This window comes from Delphinapterus leucas, chromosome 16, assembly GCF_059928025.1.
Source record: "Delphinapterus leucas isolate spDelLeu-1000000601 "Yukka" chromosome 16, BTC_Dleu_Yukka2, whole genome shotgun sequence".
Classification (NCBI taxonomy): domain Eukaryota; kingdom Metazoa; phylum Chordata; class Mammalia; order Artiodactyla; family Monodontidae; genus Delphinapterus; species Delphinapterus leucas.
Window position 1 is genome coordinate 72,858,944 of NC_143144.1, and position 17,707 is coordinate 72,876,650.

A 17,707-nucleotide genomic window follows, 5' to 3' on the forward strand; every position below is an offset into this window, starting at 1 on the left:
ATTTGTTACAGCAGCAACAGAAAATGAAAACACTATGAAACGGCAGTAAAGGTTTTGCAGATGGAATCTGAAAATGGGCCAGGACTTAAATTTCAATTCAATCATTTACTAACCATGACATTTTGGGCACGTACCTTAACTTTTCTGAAGCTTAATTTACGCTGGTAGAATGACAGGAAGTCCTTCCAATGGTTCCTGAAGGATTATGTATGTGTACCTGGCACCTAGCACCTGTTTACAACTGTTCCAGATTCCTAGATGAGGACAGAGCTCATCAGTGCTGTTGTTTCCTGTTCTGCCCTGACCTTGAGACCTCTATGAAGCCCTAGGGTAGAGATGACCACACTGGTATTTCCCTTAGAATCCATCTGCTAATAACTTGACAGATGAAATGCTTTTGTCCTGTGGTCACTAATTCACCTATTCAAGGTCTGTATGTGCTCAATAATCTCACGATTAACATCGGGCTTACATCTTCCATTAGGACCGAAGAGAGATTTATCCTGTGAGTCCTCTACATCTTCAAGCAGAAAAATGAGTTTTACAGGACAATGGACTCAAACCCACGGAAGAACAGTTCAAGGCAATTCTACAGGTCACTACATATGATCCCTATACGATGTCCTCTGCTGGCCTGGTTGGCATCAGGCCTGTGTAAATTTAAGGAGGTGCTGTCTACAGCCTCAGAAGCAAATGTCAAACCATGATGTTTATAGCTAGAGAAACTGAACTCTAATTACTTCAGGGAAACACAGGTAAATTCTAGAAATTATCTCAAATGCTGCCTGGCCTCCTTCAGTCAAACCTTGCTTCTTCAAGGGTTCCCAGAAGATGAAAAATTAAAATTACACAGGCTCTCTTGACTTTACTAATTTGCAAAACTCCCCCCTTTGCCCCTACCCTCAAAGGACAGCCCTGTGGTACCTGAGCCCCAAGCTCCAAGCTCTGCTCAGCCAAATATTAATTTATCTTCCACACATTGAAGGAGCCTAGTTTCTGTGCCCGGGGAGGCGGGGTGGGGATGGCGGAAGACACATGGATGTCTGAATGGTAACAGCCTGCACTTGCGCAAACAGACTTCAAGCAGAAACATATGAAAAGAAGATCTCCTATTAATCCTTAATAGGGTTTCAGACTTCCTAAGGAAAATTATGTTCAATAGTAAATACACACTAGGTCATTTTTCTTCCAGGCAAGTTGTTTTAAGGTCAACAGAGGCTTTGAGCTCAGCAAATAACTAGTCCCTAATATCTTCCTTCCTAGATGGGGCATCGCTCGGGAGATGGAATTGTGGTGTTACATGTCAAAAGAATAAATCACTTATTCCACTGCTATCAGATGATAATTCTCCCCTTTTTTCAGAAAATCCATACTCTTGGTAGTGATCCATTCTCATGTTTAACATCCTCTTGTCAACAGCACCCTTCCACCCCACTCCATACCCCATTGCACCCCACCATCCCAGTTTCTGCATTTTACCTAAAGCTCTCAGCTGCATTTAAAACTACATTCCTCCTTTTTTTTCCCTGTAGGGCAGAGCAGCTGTTTTCCATGGCTCGCATAAGCCATTTTCTAATAAACTGTCCCCTCAACCACTCCACGCAAACAGGGCTTATTTTGACCCATTCACAGTGAACTCAAGGGTCTCCTCTGAGTCCTCCCACCAATCCCCTCCCTGGCTCTGAGCCCCATGGAGGGCGTGGCTTTGGCCTTTCGGCCCACACCTCCCCTCCATCACTTTCTTTTTCACATCTTCACTTTGATGATACACTGCCTGCACCATAAGAAGGTGAGCACCTGGGATTATGCCTGGCATAAAGCAGATGTTCAGAAAACATGTGTTGAATGAGTGAGTGAATAAATGAATGAATGAATCCAGTGCCACACACTATGGCTCCAATCACCTAGAGACCAATACTCATCATGGACATCTTGGCGTTGCAGTCGGGCACAGGTGAGCAGAAACAGCAGCCCACGTCTAATTACTCCAGACACTAAACTAACAGCTATGTTCGTCTAGAGCCGGTCACTGTGCCTGACGCTTCATAAGCCTGGGTCACTTAATACCCAATAACTTGACCAGCCAGGTTAGTCTTATTTTACAGTGGAGGACCCTGGGATTCAGAAAGGCCAACATCCAGCCAAAATCACGGAGCTGGTAAGAGTTAGAGCCTGATTTTGAAAAGAAGACCACAGACTCTCCAGCTCACACTCACCCCCACAGCAATGAAAGAACTGATGTTCCATCTTTTAATTTTAGTTCTGGGGCATTTGCCGCCATTTTGCTGTGAACCGTGCACACAAGAAGCCGAAATCTGATTTAGGGGTATATAAGTGATCTTTACTAGGCCCAATAAAGTGTAATGACAGAATCAGTGGGCATTCTTTTGGTTTAATAGTGCTTGCAGTTTAAAAGCATAAAAAAAATAATATCTGTTGTTACTGTTCAGTAAGGCCCAAATGCAGTCCTACGACACAGCCGTGTTCATCTTGGCCCAGGCTGAGCATCCCACCTCCCCAGGCTGTGTACACCGTCACCCCTCATCAAGAAGTGAGGGGGGCAAAAAGTGGGGCTCCCCAGACCCACAGGGAGAAGCCAGCAGCCCCTCAAGCACCCTTTCCTGGCTGCAGGGACCACTCCTAAGGCTGGGGACAGGATGCACCAGGCAGGAGCTGGCCTGGCCAGGATCATCTCCTTGAGTGCCTTCCCACTGTGCCCGGCACCCATCGGCTCCGGGAAGGGCAGACACACATGTGGGCCCCTTCCCGGAGCTGATGGGTGCCGGGCACAGTGGGAAAGGGAGTGAGCCCTGAAGTCAGGCCGGGGGTTCCAATCCCAAGAGCCCCTGCTGCTGTTTCAGCTCTGCATTTCCCCAAGTATGAAACACAAGCACCAACAGCAGGGCTGTGGGAGGATTAAGGCCCAGAACCCAGTGCCTGGCACAGAGTTCAGTGCTCAATGAAGGGCCGATATGAGCGTTGCCATTACTACTCTCAGGGTGCTTTCAACGCCGGCCCTATCTCTCCAATCATAGCTTTGTGAGGCAGGTAATGGGGCAGGTAATGTCTCTCCTCCTTCACAAGAAGGGACAGGTGTATGGGAAGCAAGTGCATTCTCCAGGACCCTCAGCCAAGGAGGGTCACAACTTCAGCTGGGTTCTGGAGGCACCTGAGGCCAGCACATCCTGCCCCAATGTGAACAAGGACACTAAGCCTGGCTCCCTCAAGAGGGCGCTCTCCCACGCAGCCTGGAATAGAGTCCCGTGGACAGGCAGTATTTGGTGGCACCTCTTGTATACCCAGAAAACACCCCTTCCTGCTTTCTCTGAGCCTAGGGATGTTGAGGAGCAGCCTAGAGAGAGCCCCGGGCCTGAGGCTTGTGGAGTGGACTTGTAAAGGTGCCTCGGCATCCAGTCGCCCAGGACCAAGGGTGCTGATCTCCAACTTGGTCATCTAGCACCTAGCTCAGTGTCTGGAGCACTGGGTTCAACAAGGACACCAACCTTCCAAAGACCAGGGTCACTAAGCACCTACAATGCAAGATGCTGTGTGTGGGGCTTCCCTGGTGGCGCAGTGGTTGGGAGTCCGCCTGCCGATGCAGGGGACACGGGTTCGTGCCCCGGTCCGGGAAGATCCCACACGCTGCAGAGCGGCTGGGCCCGTGAGCCATGGCCGCTGAGCCTGCGCGTCCGGAGCCTGTGCTCCGCAACGGGAGAGGCCACAGCAGCGAGAGGCCCACGTACCGCAAAAAAAACAAACAACAAATCAAAAAAACAAACAAGATGCTGTGTGTGAAGCAGTGGCTGTAGTGGGACAAGGACAAAGATGGAGATACAGCCCCGTTGGGACACTGCATCTGACCTCCCACCACCTGTCCCACCTGTCCTCTCCTGTGACCAGCAATGAGCTAGGAGTGAAACAGCCTCTGCATATGCATTTGTGCAGCTCAAGGCTCACGGTGATCTTGGCTCCTGGGATCATAGCACTTTTAAATCTTGAACGTCCGTGTGTGGTTGAGTAACCCGTGTCATAGCCCCACCATAGGCGCTGCCCGTCCCACACTCCCTCCTGAAAACCAAAGATGCTTCCACTTGGAAAAAGTGACAAGAAAAGCAGAGTAAAGCATGTCAGCTTTCCTTATTTGAATAGCTCAGGTCAAAGATTGCTCCGAAGGTCATTTTAGAAGGAGGATTTCTATTCAAATAATTGCTTTAAAACACTGTTTTGCTTTGCGTTTTTTTTCCAGCATAACTCAGACAAATGAATTCCAATCTCAGGCCAAGCTCAGCCTATGGACGACAGGCTGTCTACTTCCTCTGCACACTGAGGGCAGGGTTCCGCCCTGCAGTGGGGCCGGTAAATAGATACATGTTGGCCATGGCTCAGCAGCCTCTGTTTCTGAGGAGCTATCACCTGGGCAGACCTTAGAGTCCTTCACAGTGGATCCCACAGCCCTCCAAACAGAGCCCGACCTTAGTGCAGCCGAGAAACTGCCCAGGTGTTTTCTTTTCCCCAACCTGGGCTAACAGTCACCTCAGTCACAGTTGTGAGGCCTCTCCTAGGTCCCCTGCTAAGTCTCGGTGCCCCACAGGGCCCATCTGGCTGCTCACTCCTTCTCATCCTCAGCTTGCAGACCCCTCGAACAGGCTGAAGCTCATCAGCCTAGGTCATCACCTGGTCAACGTACCTTAAGGCAGTGGGTTTCCAGGTGTGGTCCCCAGACCAGCAGCAGTGTCACTGGGACTGATCTAGAAATGCAAATTATCCAGCCCCACCCCGGACCTCATAGATCAGAAACTGATCTTGACTGCAGGCTAAAGTTGGAGAACCACTGCCCTGGAGCAACAGCACCTGGGAGAAGTCCGGAACCCCCTCTTCCAGGCGGTGTGCGCATACACTCCATGTTGACGCCCTAGGCCCTGCAAAGCCCCTGGCACTCCAGTCCTGCTGAGCCAGTGAATGGACCAACCACCCACCAGAATGCTAAGCAGAAAACTTTCTCAAACCATATCTGTAGCTAAAAATGTTTCAAGTCGAATTTTTTTTTTTTTTTTTTTGTGGTACGCGGGCCTCTCACTGCTGTGGCCTCTCCCATGGCGGAGCACAGGCTCCGGACACGCAGGCTCAGCGGCCATGGCTCACGGGCCCAGCCGCTCCATGGCATGTGGGATCCTCCCAGACCGGGGCACGAACCCGTGTGCCCTGCATCGGCAGGCGGACTCTCAACCACTGCGCCACCAGGGAAGCCCTGAGAAGTGAAATACTTTTGATGAGGGGCACTTAAGTCTTACTTTGACAAGATCCAAAGTTCTCTTACGTACAATTTTTGTTTTAAAATGAATAAATAAAGAGTTAAAAACAAAATTGCCTCCAGTCTCCACTTCCACACACTCTGAGGAAGGTGATGTGGGTGGTTTTCAAGAGACGCACACATTGCACCCGAAGCAGGGGCACAGCGGACAGAAGCCGGGCTCTGCAGCCCTGCAGACTCTCCGGGTGCTCATTCCAGCGGCACCACGTGGGTGACTGCAGAAGTTGCTCAAGATTGCACCTCCTCACCTGCGAACCGGGGACGAGGACAGCCCTCACTTCCGGAGTCGCTGTGAAGTGCTCAGCACAGTGCCCGGCGCACTGCGAATGTCACATAAATGTTACCCTCTTCGTCATCATGTTGATCACCATCACTGTCACCCACAGCTTCCTGCAATAATGTCCCTGGCTCTGCAGATTCTGGGCCCCTGAGTCCTGTACAATGAGCCACGCTGCCCCCCCGCCTTGTGGCTTGCTCTCTAACAGGATGATCGGATGATTCATGGCACAGAACCACCCAGACGAGAGGAGGGTTCAGACTCAGTGGCACTGAGTCAGTGACTGCCCTTTGCTGGATGGCTCACATCACTGGCTCAGACACAAGCACCTCTAAGGACCCTTTATTCACAGTTACTCTGGGTCACTGAAGCAGCACGTGTCCCATGAGGCTGCCAGGGGTGCCCCCACTGCGTATTCAGTTTAAACAATAGTGAATCTAGGACTCCAGGCCCAACAAACTCGTGGCCAGCTCCATCCACGTCTCAGTGGGTATCTTTGTATGCTGATAACTGTTTATTCTAGACAGAAATGCTCTTGAGATGACACACGGTCCAAACACCTCTGGACTTTGTCTACCACCGCCTCTGCCCCCCACTTTTCCCTAATGGTGCCAACTGAAAAGATGGTGATGTACAAAGCTTAGCAACACAGCTTCACATAATGGAGTTGGAATTTCCATGTGCCGCTTAATGCTGTGGGTACATAAAAGTGTAAAGCAGTAAAAATCTACCCCTTCCACCCACAAATCCTGCCTTAAAGGTCTCTGTCTGCTACTGGAGCAGGGATGGCGGGGGGATGCTATATTTGGAATCATAAGCTTTCTTTGTCCTCTGTGATCAAAACTTGTGGAAAGCGTGAGGGGGAAAGAAAAACATTTATTGCGTCTTTGCTTTGTTAGGTGGCAGGCACTGTGATGATGCCTTTGCAGAGATATCGCATTTAATCCTCATGGCTGCCCTGTGAAGATGGAGTCGTTACCTCCCTTTGTAGATGCAAAACTGAGGCCACGAGCTGCCCATGTTCTACAACTATCATAACCAGGATGCAAGCCCAGGGTCACCTCACTCACAAACACATTGACAGTTACTGGGGAAGGAAAAAATAAAGTCCCAACTCCAGCTTGGTGTGGTACTTTTCACATTGATGGTTCTTTTAAATTCTTGTTTTCCTTGGATGTAAAATTTTCTGCGTAATTAATTGCTTTCGGAAATCACAGAGCAATTTCCCATTCACTGAGTTGGAAATGCCTCGTAGAAATGTAAGTGCCAACGTGACTGCAGGATATCTAACTTGGGGTAGTGCCTGAGTGGGGGTCTGGGGTTTCCTTGGGTGGAGCAGGACCCCTAAGCCTGGCTGTGAGACCCGGGCTCTAATCATACATGACAGCCACCCGGTGAGGGGGTGCAGATTTCCCTGCACAAAAATGAGACAGCTCTGGGTCACAGGCTATGGGAACTTATGTCAACTGCAAACCATGCATGATCAAAAGAAGTCTTGTGTCCTGTGGAGGCCGGGACAGTGAGGTAACAGCCTCAGCTTAAGGGGTCAGCATGCCAGCCAGCATGGGTTGCCCTTGGACCCCAAAGGATGTTGGTCTGGATAAGGGGGCAGCCCACTAGGAATACTGGGGTCTCCCTTTCCTCCATTCTTTGCTCCGTGGATAAAGCACATTTGAAAAAGAGAACGATATAAAACGGAGGCATCCCCTTCCCTTGAAAGAAAAAAAAGAGACTGTAAAATCTGTATGGTTGGGTTTCGGTCCAGACTTGAGCGGGGAGCTAGTTTACCCTGCCTAGGAACTTCACGGGTCCTAGTACGTGAAATGCTCACTGGGCAGAGCAGAAGGGTCCCCTTTGAAGAGGAACAGGCTGCACAAAGCAGCAGAGGGGATCAATTGGGGTCTTAGACAAAGTGGCCTGAAATCTGGGTTCCAGAAACTCCCTTCAAGTCCCCACCCATTCCCATTTCAGCATATCTGGGAACAATTCCAGGCTTCTCCGCCCCCCCCCACCCACCCCCACTCGCACGTTTTATCAGCACTGCATTCAAGATGCAATCACAGAATGGAAGTTCTCCTATGATTAATGAAACGGCCAGAGGGCAAGGAGAAGGCAGGAAGACAAACACCTGGATGACCCCCCCCCCCCCCCCCCCCCCCGGTGACAACCATGGGTTGTTTAGAGCTGGTTGTAGCTCTGTGACAGCAGAGAATTCATCTCCCATGAGATACACAGCCAGGTCCCTGGTATCTGCTGCCTGGGGGGAAGTGAGGGTCAAGGACTCTAAACTCCAGTGACACTTCAGCAGGGAGTTACGGAGTCCAAGCAACCAGGTTCCTGGGAGCTCCTGGGTGACGGTCACATGACTTACACACCTAGGACCCTGGGGTCAGACAGACTGTGCTCAGTGAATGTGCCTGAGTAAATGACTGAGTTAACAATAAGAAGAAAACCAGTGTGGTCTGGAAAGATTTTTTTCCTGTTTGTAGAAATGACTTGCAATCAGTAAGCTGTCACAGAGAAAGCACTCTATAATAAGCAATGAATGCTCAAAAGGAAATTAAAGTAAGAACTTAATGACCACATATTACCTGAGTAGCTTCTTTTCTTTTGTAATGTTTTAAGTGATGCTAGGAGGCTGTGATGGACATTATGTCCTAACGCTCTGTGAAAACTATCTTTAAAACTGATGCTGTCTTAGTTACTGAGCCCTAAAGAGCGTCCAGACCCGAGGCTGGATGGGATTATCATTCTGCCCGTCTGGAACTAAAGGTGGTAAGGCTGAACGGTATAAGAACATTGTATTCTTGTCATGAAAGACAATCATTTGGAAAGAATGACAGAAGCCAGATTTTGGAGTCAGCAAGATCAGGCTGGTTCCTAGCTCCTCCACGTGGGCTGAGATCATGAGGCCCAGTGCCTCTCATCATTAAAACCCAGTCAACGGGTTGTCATTAAAACCCAGTCAACGGGTTGTTGTTCCCACATCTTCCTCAAATCCACAGCCCTGGGCCTCTGTCCCGTTTCTACCCCTGGTGGTCTCTCCCGTGCTTCTCGTCCTTCCAGCCCAGCTCAGATGACAGCTTCTCCAGGAAGCCTTGCTGACCCTCCAGGCCAAGGCCAAGTTGGCTGTTCTTATCTCTGTCCTTCTGCAGCACTTTGCACCTTCCTGACCACAGACTCCACACCAGGCTGTAACGACTGTATGTGCACCTGCCTTCTTTCCTGCACGGCCAGTGAGGAGCCAGGTCTTTACTCCTGGCACAGCAACGACAGACCAGCTGGTTGGATGGATGGATGGATGGATGGGTGGGTGGATGGATGAATGGATAGATTTCCTATGTGCTAACTCTATCCTCCTGGTCACCCCTCATCTGGTCCACTGCAAGCACGTCCTATCTGGCCTCCTGGCCTCTCCCCACCCCAATCCTTGCCCCACACTGCCACCTGGGCACTCTCTGAGGTCCAGCTGATCATATCTCACCTCCCCTGCCCCTTGTAGGATAAAATCCAACACTTCAACATGGCACCGGAGGCCCTCAACCTCTTGCCTTTGTATCACACTAATTTTTCTCCCTCTGCCTCCAGGACAGACCCTAGACCACCTCCCACTCCCTTCACTATGTCCTCCCAAACCTGAGTGCCTTCTTTCTGCTTGATGCTCCCTACTTCTCACCTGCTGAGGCCCAGTCTGAATGTGGGTCCTGAGACCCTCCACTATGACACCTCCTCCCCCAAAGAAATATGGGGCTCTCTTTGGGCTTTCTGGGCGGATACAGTTCCATTCCTTTTCCCTCCACTTTCATACTCAAAGGCAGCAAAAGACAGTTCTGTGGTCAAAATTCCATCCGTCCATGTGGTTCTAATAACTGGCAGAATGTACAAATGTAAAGGAGTGTCTGAATCTCTCTGTCTCAGGGCCAAGAGTGGCCGATGTGACTCTGGTGAGGACGTGGGCAGGTGAGGGAAGGGGTGAGGGGAAGCAAGTGGAGCCCCTGAGCTTGGGCAGGCACCGGGAGGGGCTGGCTGGGGAGAGCGAGAACGCTGAGTAAATCTGGACAGGCGTTTTTTAGCAACAGGCTCCAGCAGGAACCGACAAATGGCTTCACACCCGTCCCTGCCAAAGGAGAGATAAGGAAAGAGATAGGAGGCAACAAGATGGAGCGAATTGCAGCGGTTTCCCGCCTGATTCACAGCTCAGGTTACCCCTGTTAGCCAGGGATGCAGTGAGCTCAGACCCTGCTTAGCTGGCGCTGAGTGGATGCACAGGCTGGGGGTGGAGGTTTGGAAGATCCACCGGGAGGCGTGTTCCTCCCCGCATCCAGCAGGTGCTGGAGGACGTCCGTGTTGCTTAATGAATCACCGTACACACACAGGAGCCCCCTACCTCACCAGGAGTCCAGGGGGCCTCCAGCCAAGAGATGGGGGGGCCGGAGGAGGGCAGGCAGCTCGCGCAGGTGGGGCGCATTAAAAAACAAGCTATTCTGGGCTTCCCTGGTGGCGCAGTGGTTGAGAGTCCGCCTGCCGATGCAGGGGACACGGGTTCGTGCCCCGGTCCGGGAAGATCCCACATGCCGTGGAGCGGCTGGGCCCGTGAGCCATGGCCACTGAGCCTGCGCGTCTGGAGCCTGTGCTCTGCAATGCGAGAGGCCACAACAGTGAGAGGCCCGCGTACCACAAAAAAAACAAAACAACAAAAAACGAATGATTCGGCACTCTGCATCGCTAAAGACACCCATGTAATCATTTGAAATGAAAACTGCTCAAATGGACTAGAAAATGTTCTACTTGTATTTTCTCATATTCCCGAACCTTTCTTTCCATGGTTCAGAAGTTTGCATTGTCTAACTGCTGATTTCCATTTGTGAATGAATCAGCGTAAAATAAAATTGAGTGCCAAATTAATCTACCCTTCTAGTTTTAGGCATTAATTATCCTCTGAGCCATTTTCTCCTGCACTTTGCCACATGTCAAGACAGGCCCGGATACAGTGATGTAGAATCCAGTTTTCAACTCAGGAATGTAGCCCAAACAGCAGAGGATGTCCCTGATTTCTAAGAGCCACAGTTTACTGTGCAAAACAGGACTGATTCCAAGCAAAGGAAATACATTCCTCACCTTTTAAAGGTACACTAACACTGTCAGACCAAGTAAGTTACTGGAGAAGAAATCTGCTGCATGGTCTTGTGACATGTTTCCTCAGTCGTCCCAGTTAACAAATTAACAACAACATATTTCCTCTAAGTATAATAGGGTCAGCCTCAGTGTGGAAAATGCGGTGCTGGCTAGGGCAGAATTTTGAAAATTACATATGCTGTTCTTCTGGAGCTATACCAAGGGAGATCTTCTTGGCTGTGCTAAAAACAAACAAACAAACCCAAAAAAACCAAACAAACAAAAAAGAAAACCAAAAAACCCACCACCACCACCAACAACAACAAAAAAAACAGGTCTCCAGGATACAATTATAGGATCCTTAGTCCCTGGGGAAAGGTAGAACCATATGTACTTGGTCACTTGGTAAAAGCTACCACTCTTGGAAACAATGAGGATACAGAGCCTGGGCACCGGGAAGAGCAAGTATATCTTGGTGGGGGAGGGGCTAGGCAAAAAGCCTTGGAGACAGAGGGCAGAGGCCCTGATCCCTTCCCTTCTGAAGTTCAGCATTATCAGACTCTTTCCAAAAGCTATGAGGTACCCTTGACCAAGCACTGTTTAAGCCTTAAAAAGGCAATATGGAACAACATGGACTGACCTGAAGGACATTATGTTAAGTGAAATAAAACAGTCACAGAAGGACAAATACTGCATGATTCCACTTTACATGAGGTATCTAAAATCATCAAACTCGTGGAAGCAAAGAACAGAATTGTAGCTGCCAGGAAGTAGGGGGAGGGGTAAGCAGGTAGTTTTTTTTTTTTTTCATTTTTATTGGAGTAGAGTTGATTTATAATATTGTGTTAGTTTCAGGTGTACAGCAAATGAATCAGTTGTACATGTACATATATCCACTCTTTTTTAGATTCTTTTCTCATATAGGCCATTACAGAATATTGAGTAGAGTTCCCTGTGCTATACGGCAGGTTCTTATTATCTATTTTATATATGGTAGTATGCATATGTCAGTCCCAATCTCCTAATTTATTCCTCCCCCCCTCCTTATCCCCTGGTAAGGTAGTTTCCGATGAGTGGGAATAAAACTTCAGTTATACAAGATGAATAAGTTCTAGAGATCTACTGTACAATATTGTGCCTATAGATAATACCATATCGTGCACTTAGAAACCTGTTGAAAGAGTAGATTTCACGTTGTGTTCTTACCACAATAAAACAAGAAAAGAGAGAAAATGCAAATACAACACTCAAATCCATCTAGGCTATATTGCCAGGAAAGGGAGAGTCTGAGATACTGTGTGCTCAAGTTGGAGGGCTGGCTCTGGTGGGAAACCCTTAGGACCCAGCCCCCAGGGCAATATGTCACGCTTTGGGAAACAGTGGCTGCATGCTGAGTATGAACTAAGAGTTGTTACTCTGCACCCAAGATGCAGCACCTCTGCTGCAGGTGCAGAATGACCAGGAAGGGCACAGTCACCAAACCACAAAGCAACCTCTGGGCTGTCCACAACAGCGACACCGTGTGGCAGCAGCTAAACCCACAGGTCAGGCCGGCTGGCCAGTAGCCTCAGGCTCCCTCTTTTCCTGGCATTGGAAGCAGAACAGGTTTTGGAAAATAACTGTATAATTCTTAGATGAAAACAGGAGGGGGCATGCTCAAGAGAAAGATGCTAGCCCTTTGGGTAATGAAGAGCAGGAGAGGCGCCTGAGTGATTAATGAGAAAAATTCAAGAGCTATGAACATATTTGTAGCACCCTGAGTCAGAGCCCAAGGGCTGACCTTAGCTTGGAGGTCAGAATTTGAGGGAAAGGAGGAGAGGCACAACTTTAAATTTTGTATATATAACCACTTGCATCGGGAATAAAGGAATATGCTTCCTTTAGGACCAAACCCCAACCTGACATCCTTCCAGGCACTAAGGAAAGCAACCGGAGGACAATGAGTATGGGAGACACTGTGCTTCAGGGGAAGAACTGGAGGCTCTTAATCTCATCACACCCTTCTAATAACACCTCTGCGTTTGCTTTTCTGCAGGCAAGCTTGGAGGCCTAAACAGTCAAGCTCTTGCCTGTCCCCAACCACCCTAAGAGGAAAGAAACCTGTCAGCTTCCCTAAAAGGGAAAAGGAGAAAAGAAAACAAAGTCAAAAGGAAAAGCTAAAGTTGCATCTCCTCTGTTTGAAGGCAAAACGCAGGAGAGAGGTTTTGCACAGAGGCACCGCTGGACCCTGGGGAAGGAAACCTGTGTGCTTCGAGTTGGAAATCATTAAGCGCAGGGAGGTTTCAATGAGTTTCAGCAGCTCTTTGATAGTCCCTGATGTTGAGATGGCAATGGAGCATTTGAAATGTGAGCTTTCAAAGAATATGCTTTTCAGGAAGCGATTTTCCCTCTTGCTATCCCTTCGCTTTGGGGATATTCAAATTAGGCCTTTAGTCATCCCATTGGGGGTACCTCCATTCCTCCAAATGGGTCTGGGTCAGAGCAGCTTTAACATGAAACCCTGCCGAAGCCCCAGCTGCTGTTCCACGTAGTAGTAACTCCAAGGGCTTCGCCGAGATGGATTGAAATGAGATGCAATAAAAGGCATAAAATTAAAGACAAGACTAATAAAACCTGATGAAAGAAAACACCGCTAGCCTACCTAGCAGCTTAAATTACATTTACCACATCTGACAGGGAGGGGGTAATCATGAGTAATAAGCTCAGACTCTGGAAACAAATTACGGGATAAATAACTTAGGACAGGTAACACCAGGGGAAGTCACTGATTCACCTTCCCAGAGAAGACTCGAGACGGTATAAAACCCACCGATCACATGCAGGCAAATTTCACTTGGGAGGGCCCTAGGGAGTCTAGGATTTGGATTCCCAAACATCCCAGAGCCAGGAATCTGGCAGCAGCACCGAGACTGCTTCTGGTTGCAGTTTCCAGTCCAGCCCGACTTCACCCCACTGCCTGGTGGCTGTTGTCACCACAGCCCGACCTCGGTGTGACCAGGCACAGTCAGTCATTAGGTGAGGGCTGTCCTATTGTCCCCTGTTCCTTTCTGACCCATCAGCTGAGGCCACGCTATGCTACTTGGGCTGCCTCAACACAACCAGTTCCTGGAACCAGGCTGGTCCCCAGACAGGACTGCAGATTCCTCCTGCCACCTCCTTGGAACACACCAAGTTCCCAAACTTCCAGCTATTTCTCACCACAGCTTAGCAGGGAAGCAATCTGATTCGACTAATTCACACCAACTCTCCGAGGATTCTCTCTTTTTAGAGAGCAGGCCAGGTAATGCAAATGGACCCCTCACGGTGGGCTTTGAGCCTGCACAGGAGGTGTCAGGAGCCTCCTCTGGACCTCACGTGCAAGACAGACCGCGTGAGAAGAGAAGGAAAGGCTCCATCACCATGCTCTCTCCGCCTGCCAGCCATGGTCCAGTGGACGGAGGGCTCACGCACTGCTCCATTCCCTCCCCTGACAGTAGCCTCCCATCTCCAGGCTTCCTGGCTTGGACCCATCAGTGAACAGGATAATGTCTCCTGTAGAGACAAGGAGGGGCTGTCTGCCTTCAAGCCAAGGAAGACCCCGGAAAGTCCTGCTTTTAGCAGAGGGATTCCTCTGCTCAAAGACTAAAGGGACACAGGAACTTGGGGTCTTCAGAGGACAGGTCTTCAGATTCTCTGTCCCCTGGCATCCTAATGCCAGGCTAAGCTCCCACAGCTTCTCCCTTGGTCCTGTCCTCACCACATTCATCTCGAGCAGGGCGTTCTTAGAGTCCCTGGCTGATTGGCTTCCCCAGGTTATAGCTGCGAGGAGGTCCTGCCTCTTCCTCAGGATCCTTAGAGCACAGTGATCCCTGATCCTAGCCCTCAGTTAAGAGGGTCTCAATGGAAGAGGGGCGTGAAGGTGAGGAAGAGTCTTTAGAGAAGTTGCATTGCCTGAGCACCTGACTCCTCCCAAGACAAGCTCGGCCATCTGAGTTCTTCCTCAGATAGCTTCCAACTTGGAAAAAAATGGAGGGATATTACTCCCCGAAAGTCTTCAGCATGAGGGAGTTCTACAGATAACAAGGACTTTTATTTTTCTTTGGTCACTATTAGAGCTAGTCTAAGGAAAGAATGGGACTCCATTCTATCAGAATAAAACTTAAACTGACAAAACTCAGCTTACCAGAGTCCTCAAACTATCAGTTTCTTCCCTGCCCTCTGCTCTAGAAATGGGAAACTTACAAGAAAACAAACACAAAGTCACGCCCTCATCTACTCCTCCACCTGTGAACATTTATCAAGTGCACAGGATTTTGTCAGCAATGGCATTTGAAGATTCCTGGCTCTATCCTGGGGGCAAAGTACAAGTGTTGGATAGGGCAAAGTACAAGTGTTGTCCGATGATGCCCCGTCTGCATCTCTATCCTGTGCTCTGAATCTAGCACCAGCATTGCCTCAGGCGGCAAAGAGTCAAGTCTCTGCTTATCAAAATCTACTTGCTTCTGATCAGCAATGAATTCAACCCAAAGTTCTGGAAGGACTCACATCAAATTGTTGACAGTGACGGCTGGGAGCAAGAGGAAACTTCCCTTTCCCTCTACTAATTCTATATTGCTTTTTTGCTTTAAAAAAAAAAACCACACACATAGAATATATTCATGGAGTCCTTCAAACATTAAAATAAATTAATGAATGGCCAAAAAGGAAAAGGAAGTGACTCTTTTCAACAACACTGCCAGGTTTCGATGGGGGCTGAGATCCGGAAGCACGGAAGGCATCTATTCTCAGCCACATCGTCGACTGAATGGCCCAGAGCAGACCCAGGCATTCTGGAAGTTCTCCTCTTGGGGGCTGGACACGGCTCTATCCCTCCCTCTCGCTGCTCTCTTCCAGTTTTCTGACCTTGATGACAAGAGCCCCCATATTTCCAGCACCTGCTACCCCACTTACTTAACGCTTTTGAACCCTGGCAGCCCTCAGGTCTAACAGAGGGGGCACATGCCTTCAAGCTCACCTGGGCTCAGGTGACCCTCTGCACTTACGAAGTCCTATTGACCTCATTCCAGCATCTCTCAAAGCTTCCCTCAGGTTAAAGACGGGAACCTTCCTCAGCACAAAAGGCTGATCAGCTGCTGAAGAACCTCGTGCTGGAGGCAGAGGTCAGGTTTTGGCCCATCCATCCCAATGACTCCCCTCCCCCACCCCCATCCATCCCAATGACTCCCCTCCCCCACCCCCCTGCAGAAATTCAGAAAATAGAAGCCTGGCCACTGAAGCAGCATAAAGGTTCTCTCCACCACCTCCTTAATCACCAGGCTGCTGGCACGCGCTTACCTGCAGATGTAATTCGTCTTGCAGGAGTCCTGCAAATTCAAGCAGTTGGGCTTCTCCCTCTCCTCGTAGGAGCACACCGGCACGATGGTCTGCCGTCTCCGCTCGGTGCAGGCGATGTCCCGGCAGGAGCAGAAGAGCATCCCGTAGCTATGCTTGGCCGGGACCTTGTCGAAGAACTGCCGGAGGGCCTTGTGGCACTTGCGCCGGTTGCAGACATCGTTGGACATGCTGGTGGTGCACGGCGTGATGTACGCGGACCTGTACTTCTTACAGGTGTCGTCTAGGTTGCAGGCCTTGGCGGCGTCCAGGCAGTTGTTCCCTTTCGGGATGTGCTCCACTGTAAAAGGAGAGAAAGGCGGGCGTGATCACAGGGCTGTGTGCTGGGGCTGCTCTGCTTTCATTGAGGTCTGGCCATTCACCTGGCAGCGCTGGCAGCTCTGATCAACTCTGTGTCTTGAAGCTAATAACTTAATGAGTTCATGACAATGAGGAAGTATCAGGGGGACAGAGGCTGGGAGCCCACGGCAGCACACAAGCTCCTAGCGTTGTCTCAGATGTATGATTAGGAGGTGTTGAGTAAGGCCAAAGGCGCTCAGGCACCTGCCTGACTACATATAAACAAGGCAACAGAAGAACAAGTTTCCAGCTCCTGGTTGGTAAATTGAAATTAGGATAAAAGAAAAGAGCAACAAATTATATACTTGTTTATTATATAATATATAAAATGATATGCTGAATGTAAGTATAATTGCCATGCAATCCTCCAGGAATATAATTATGTAATAAATGCACATAGTACATGTTAATTACTATACGATTACAGAGTAATCGCATGGTTATTTGAGCCCAGAAGACAGAATATTACGCTAGCTCTCTAAACAGGAAGAAGCAACTACATCGAAGCTGTAGTTCTAGCTCACAGGCCACTGGAAGAAAACCAGAATAAATTACATAAAAATTTGCAAACCTCAATTACCATTTAACTTACCGCATAGAAAATTTGGGATCTATGAGTACTGAGGTTGCAGATTAGAAAAATTCAGTTAGTATTTTGGATAGAATTTCAATGGGCTTAAAAACCATACGCCTTAGGAATCTCACAAAACATATGTTGCCTTCTGTCCAAGCCCTCTGTGCTCATGCTGTCAGAGAAACCAGTGCTGTCCACTGCCAGGCTGCCCACCGAGAGGCCTGGAGAGAAAGCACGGAAGAGGCAGGGCTCACTGGGGTGGGCTGGCAGCGCCAAGGCTAATGGGAAAAGTTAAAAGATGAATGGACAAGGGAAATTAAGCTCATTTCCCATAATACAGGTCTTCGCCAAGCAAGGCGAAGTGATAGAAAAACCTCCTAGAGCCAAGTTATGAGATGGTCCATGGAAAATTGATGATAAGGTGTAGCAGGGACCCTCCAGAGACAGCAAGAAGGCAGCAGACAAGCACCACACAATCGTGGGATTCAATCCCCAGCAAGTTCCTGCTCAGGCCTCAGCCCCTTCATGGGTTCTGAAACCCCCTTTCATTCTCTTTATGCACCCAGTTGGTGGGGACCATGAAAGCATTTGAGAATTAGCAAGAGAGGAGACAGAGTCTAGCTGGGTCGGGTGGGACCAAAAGACAGGGCAGTGCATTTGGTATCTAAAAGGCACATGGGATATTCAGCCTTAAATAAAAGAAGGAAACCTGCCATGGGGA

The 17,707-nt window shown here is 49.2% G+C and overlaps 1 protein-coding gene across 1 annotated transcript in view; it reads right to left on the reverse strand.

Moving 5' to 3' along the window:
* The window catches only part of GFRA1 (GDNF family receptor alpha 1), a gene marked incomplete at its 5' end in the record, with an annotated part of 66,024 nt that extends 49,643 nt beyond the window's left edge, over nt 1-16,381 (reverse strand). The window contains one exon of the mRNA XM_089898208.1: nt 16,017-16,381. Coding sequence (XP_089754334.1) covers nt 16,017-16,381 — 365 coding nt within the window. The remainder of the gene's footprint in view (nt 1-16,016) is intronic.
* Nucleotides 16,382-17,707: the final 1,326 nt, after the last annotated feature.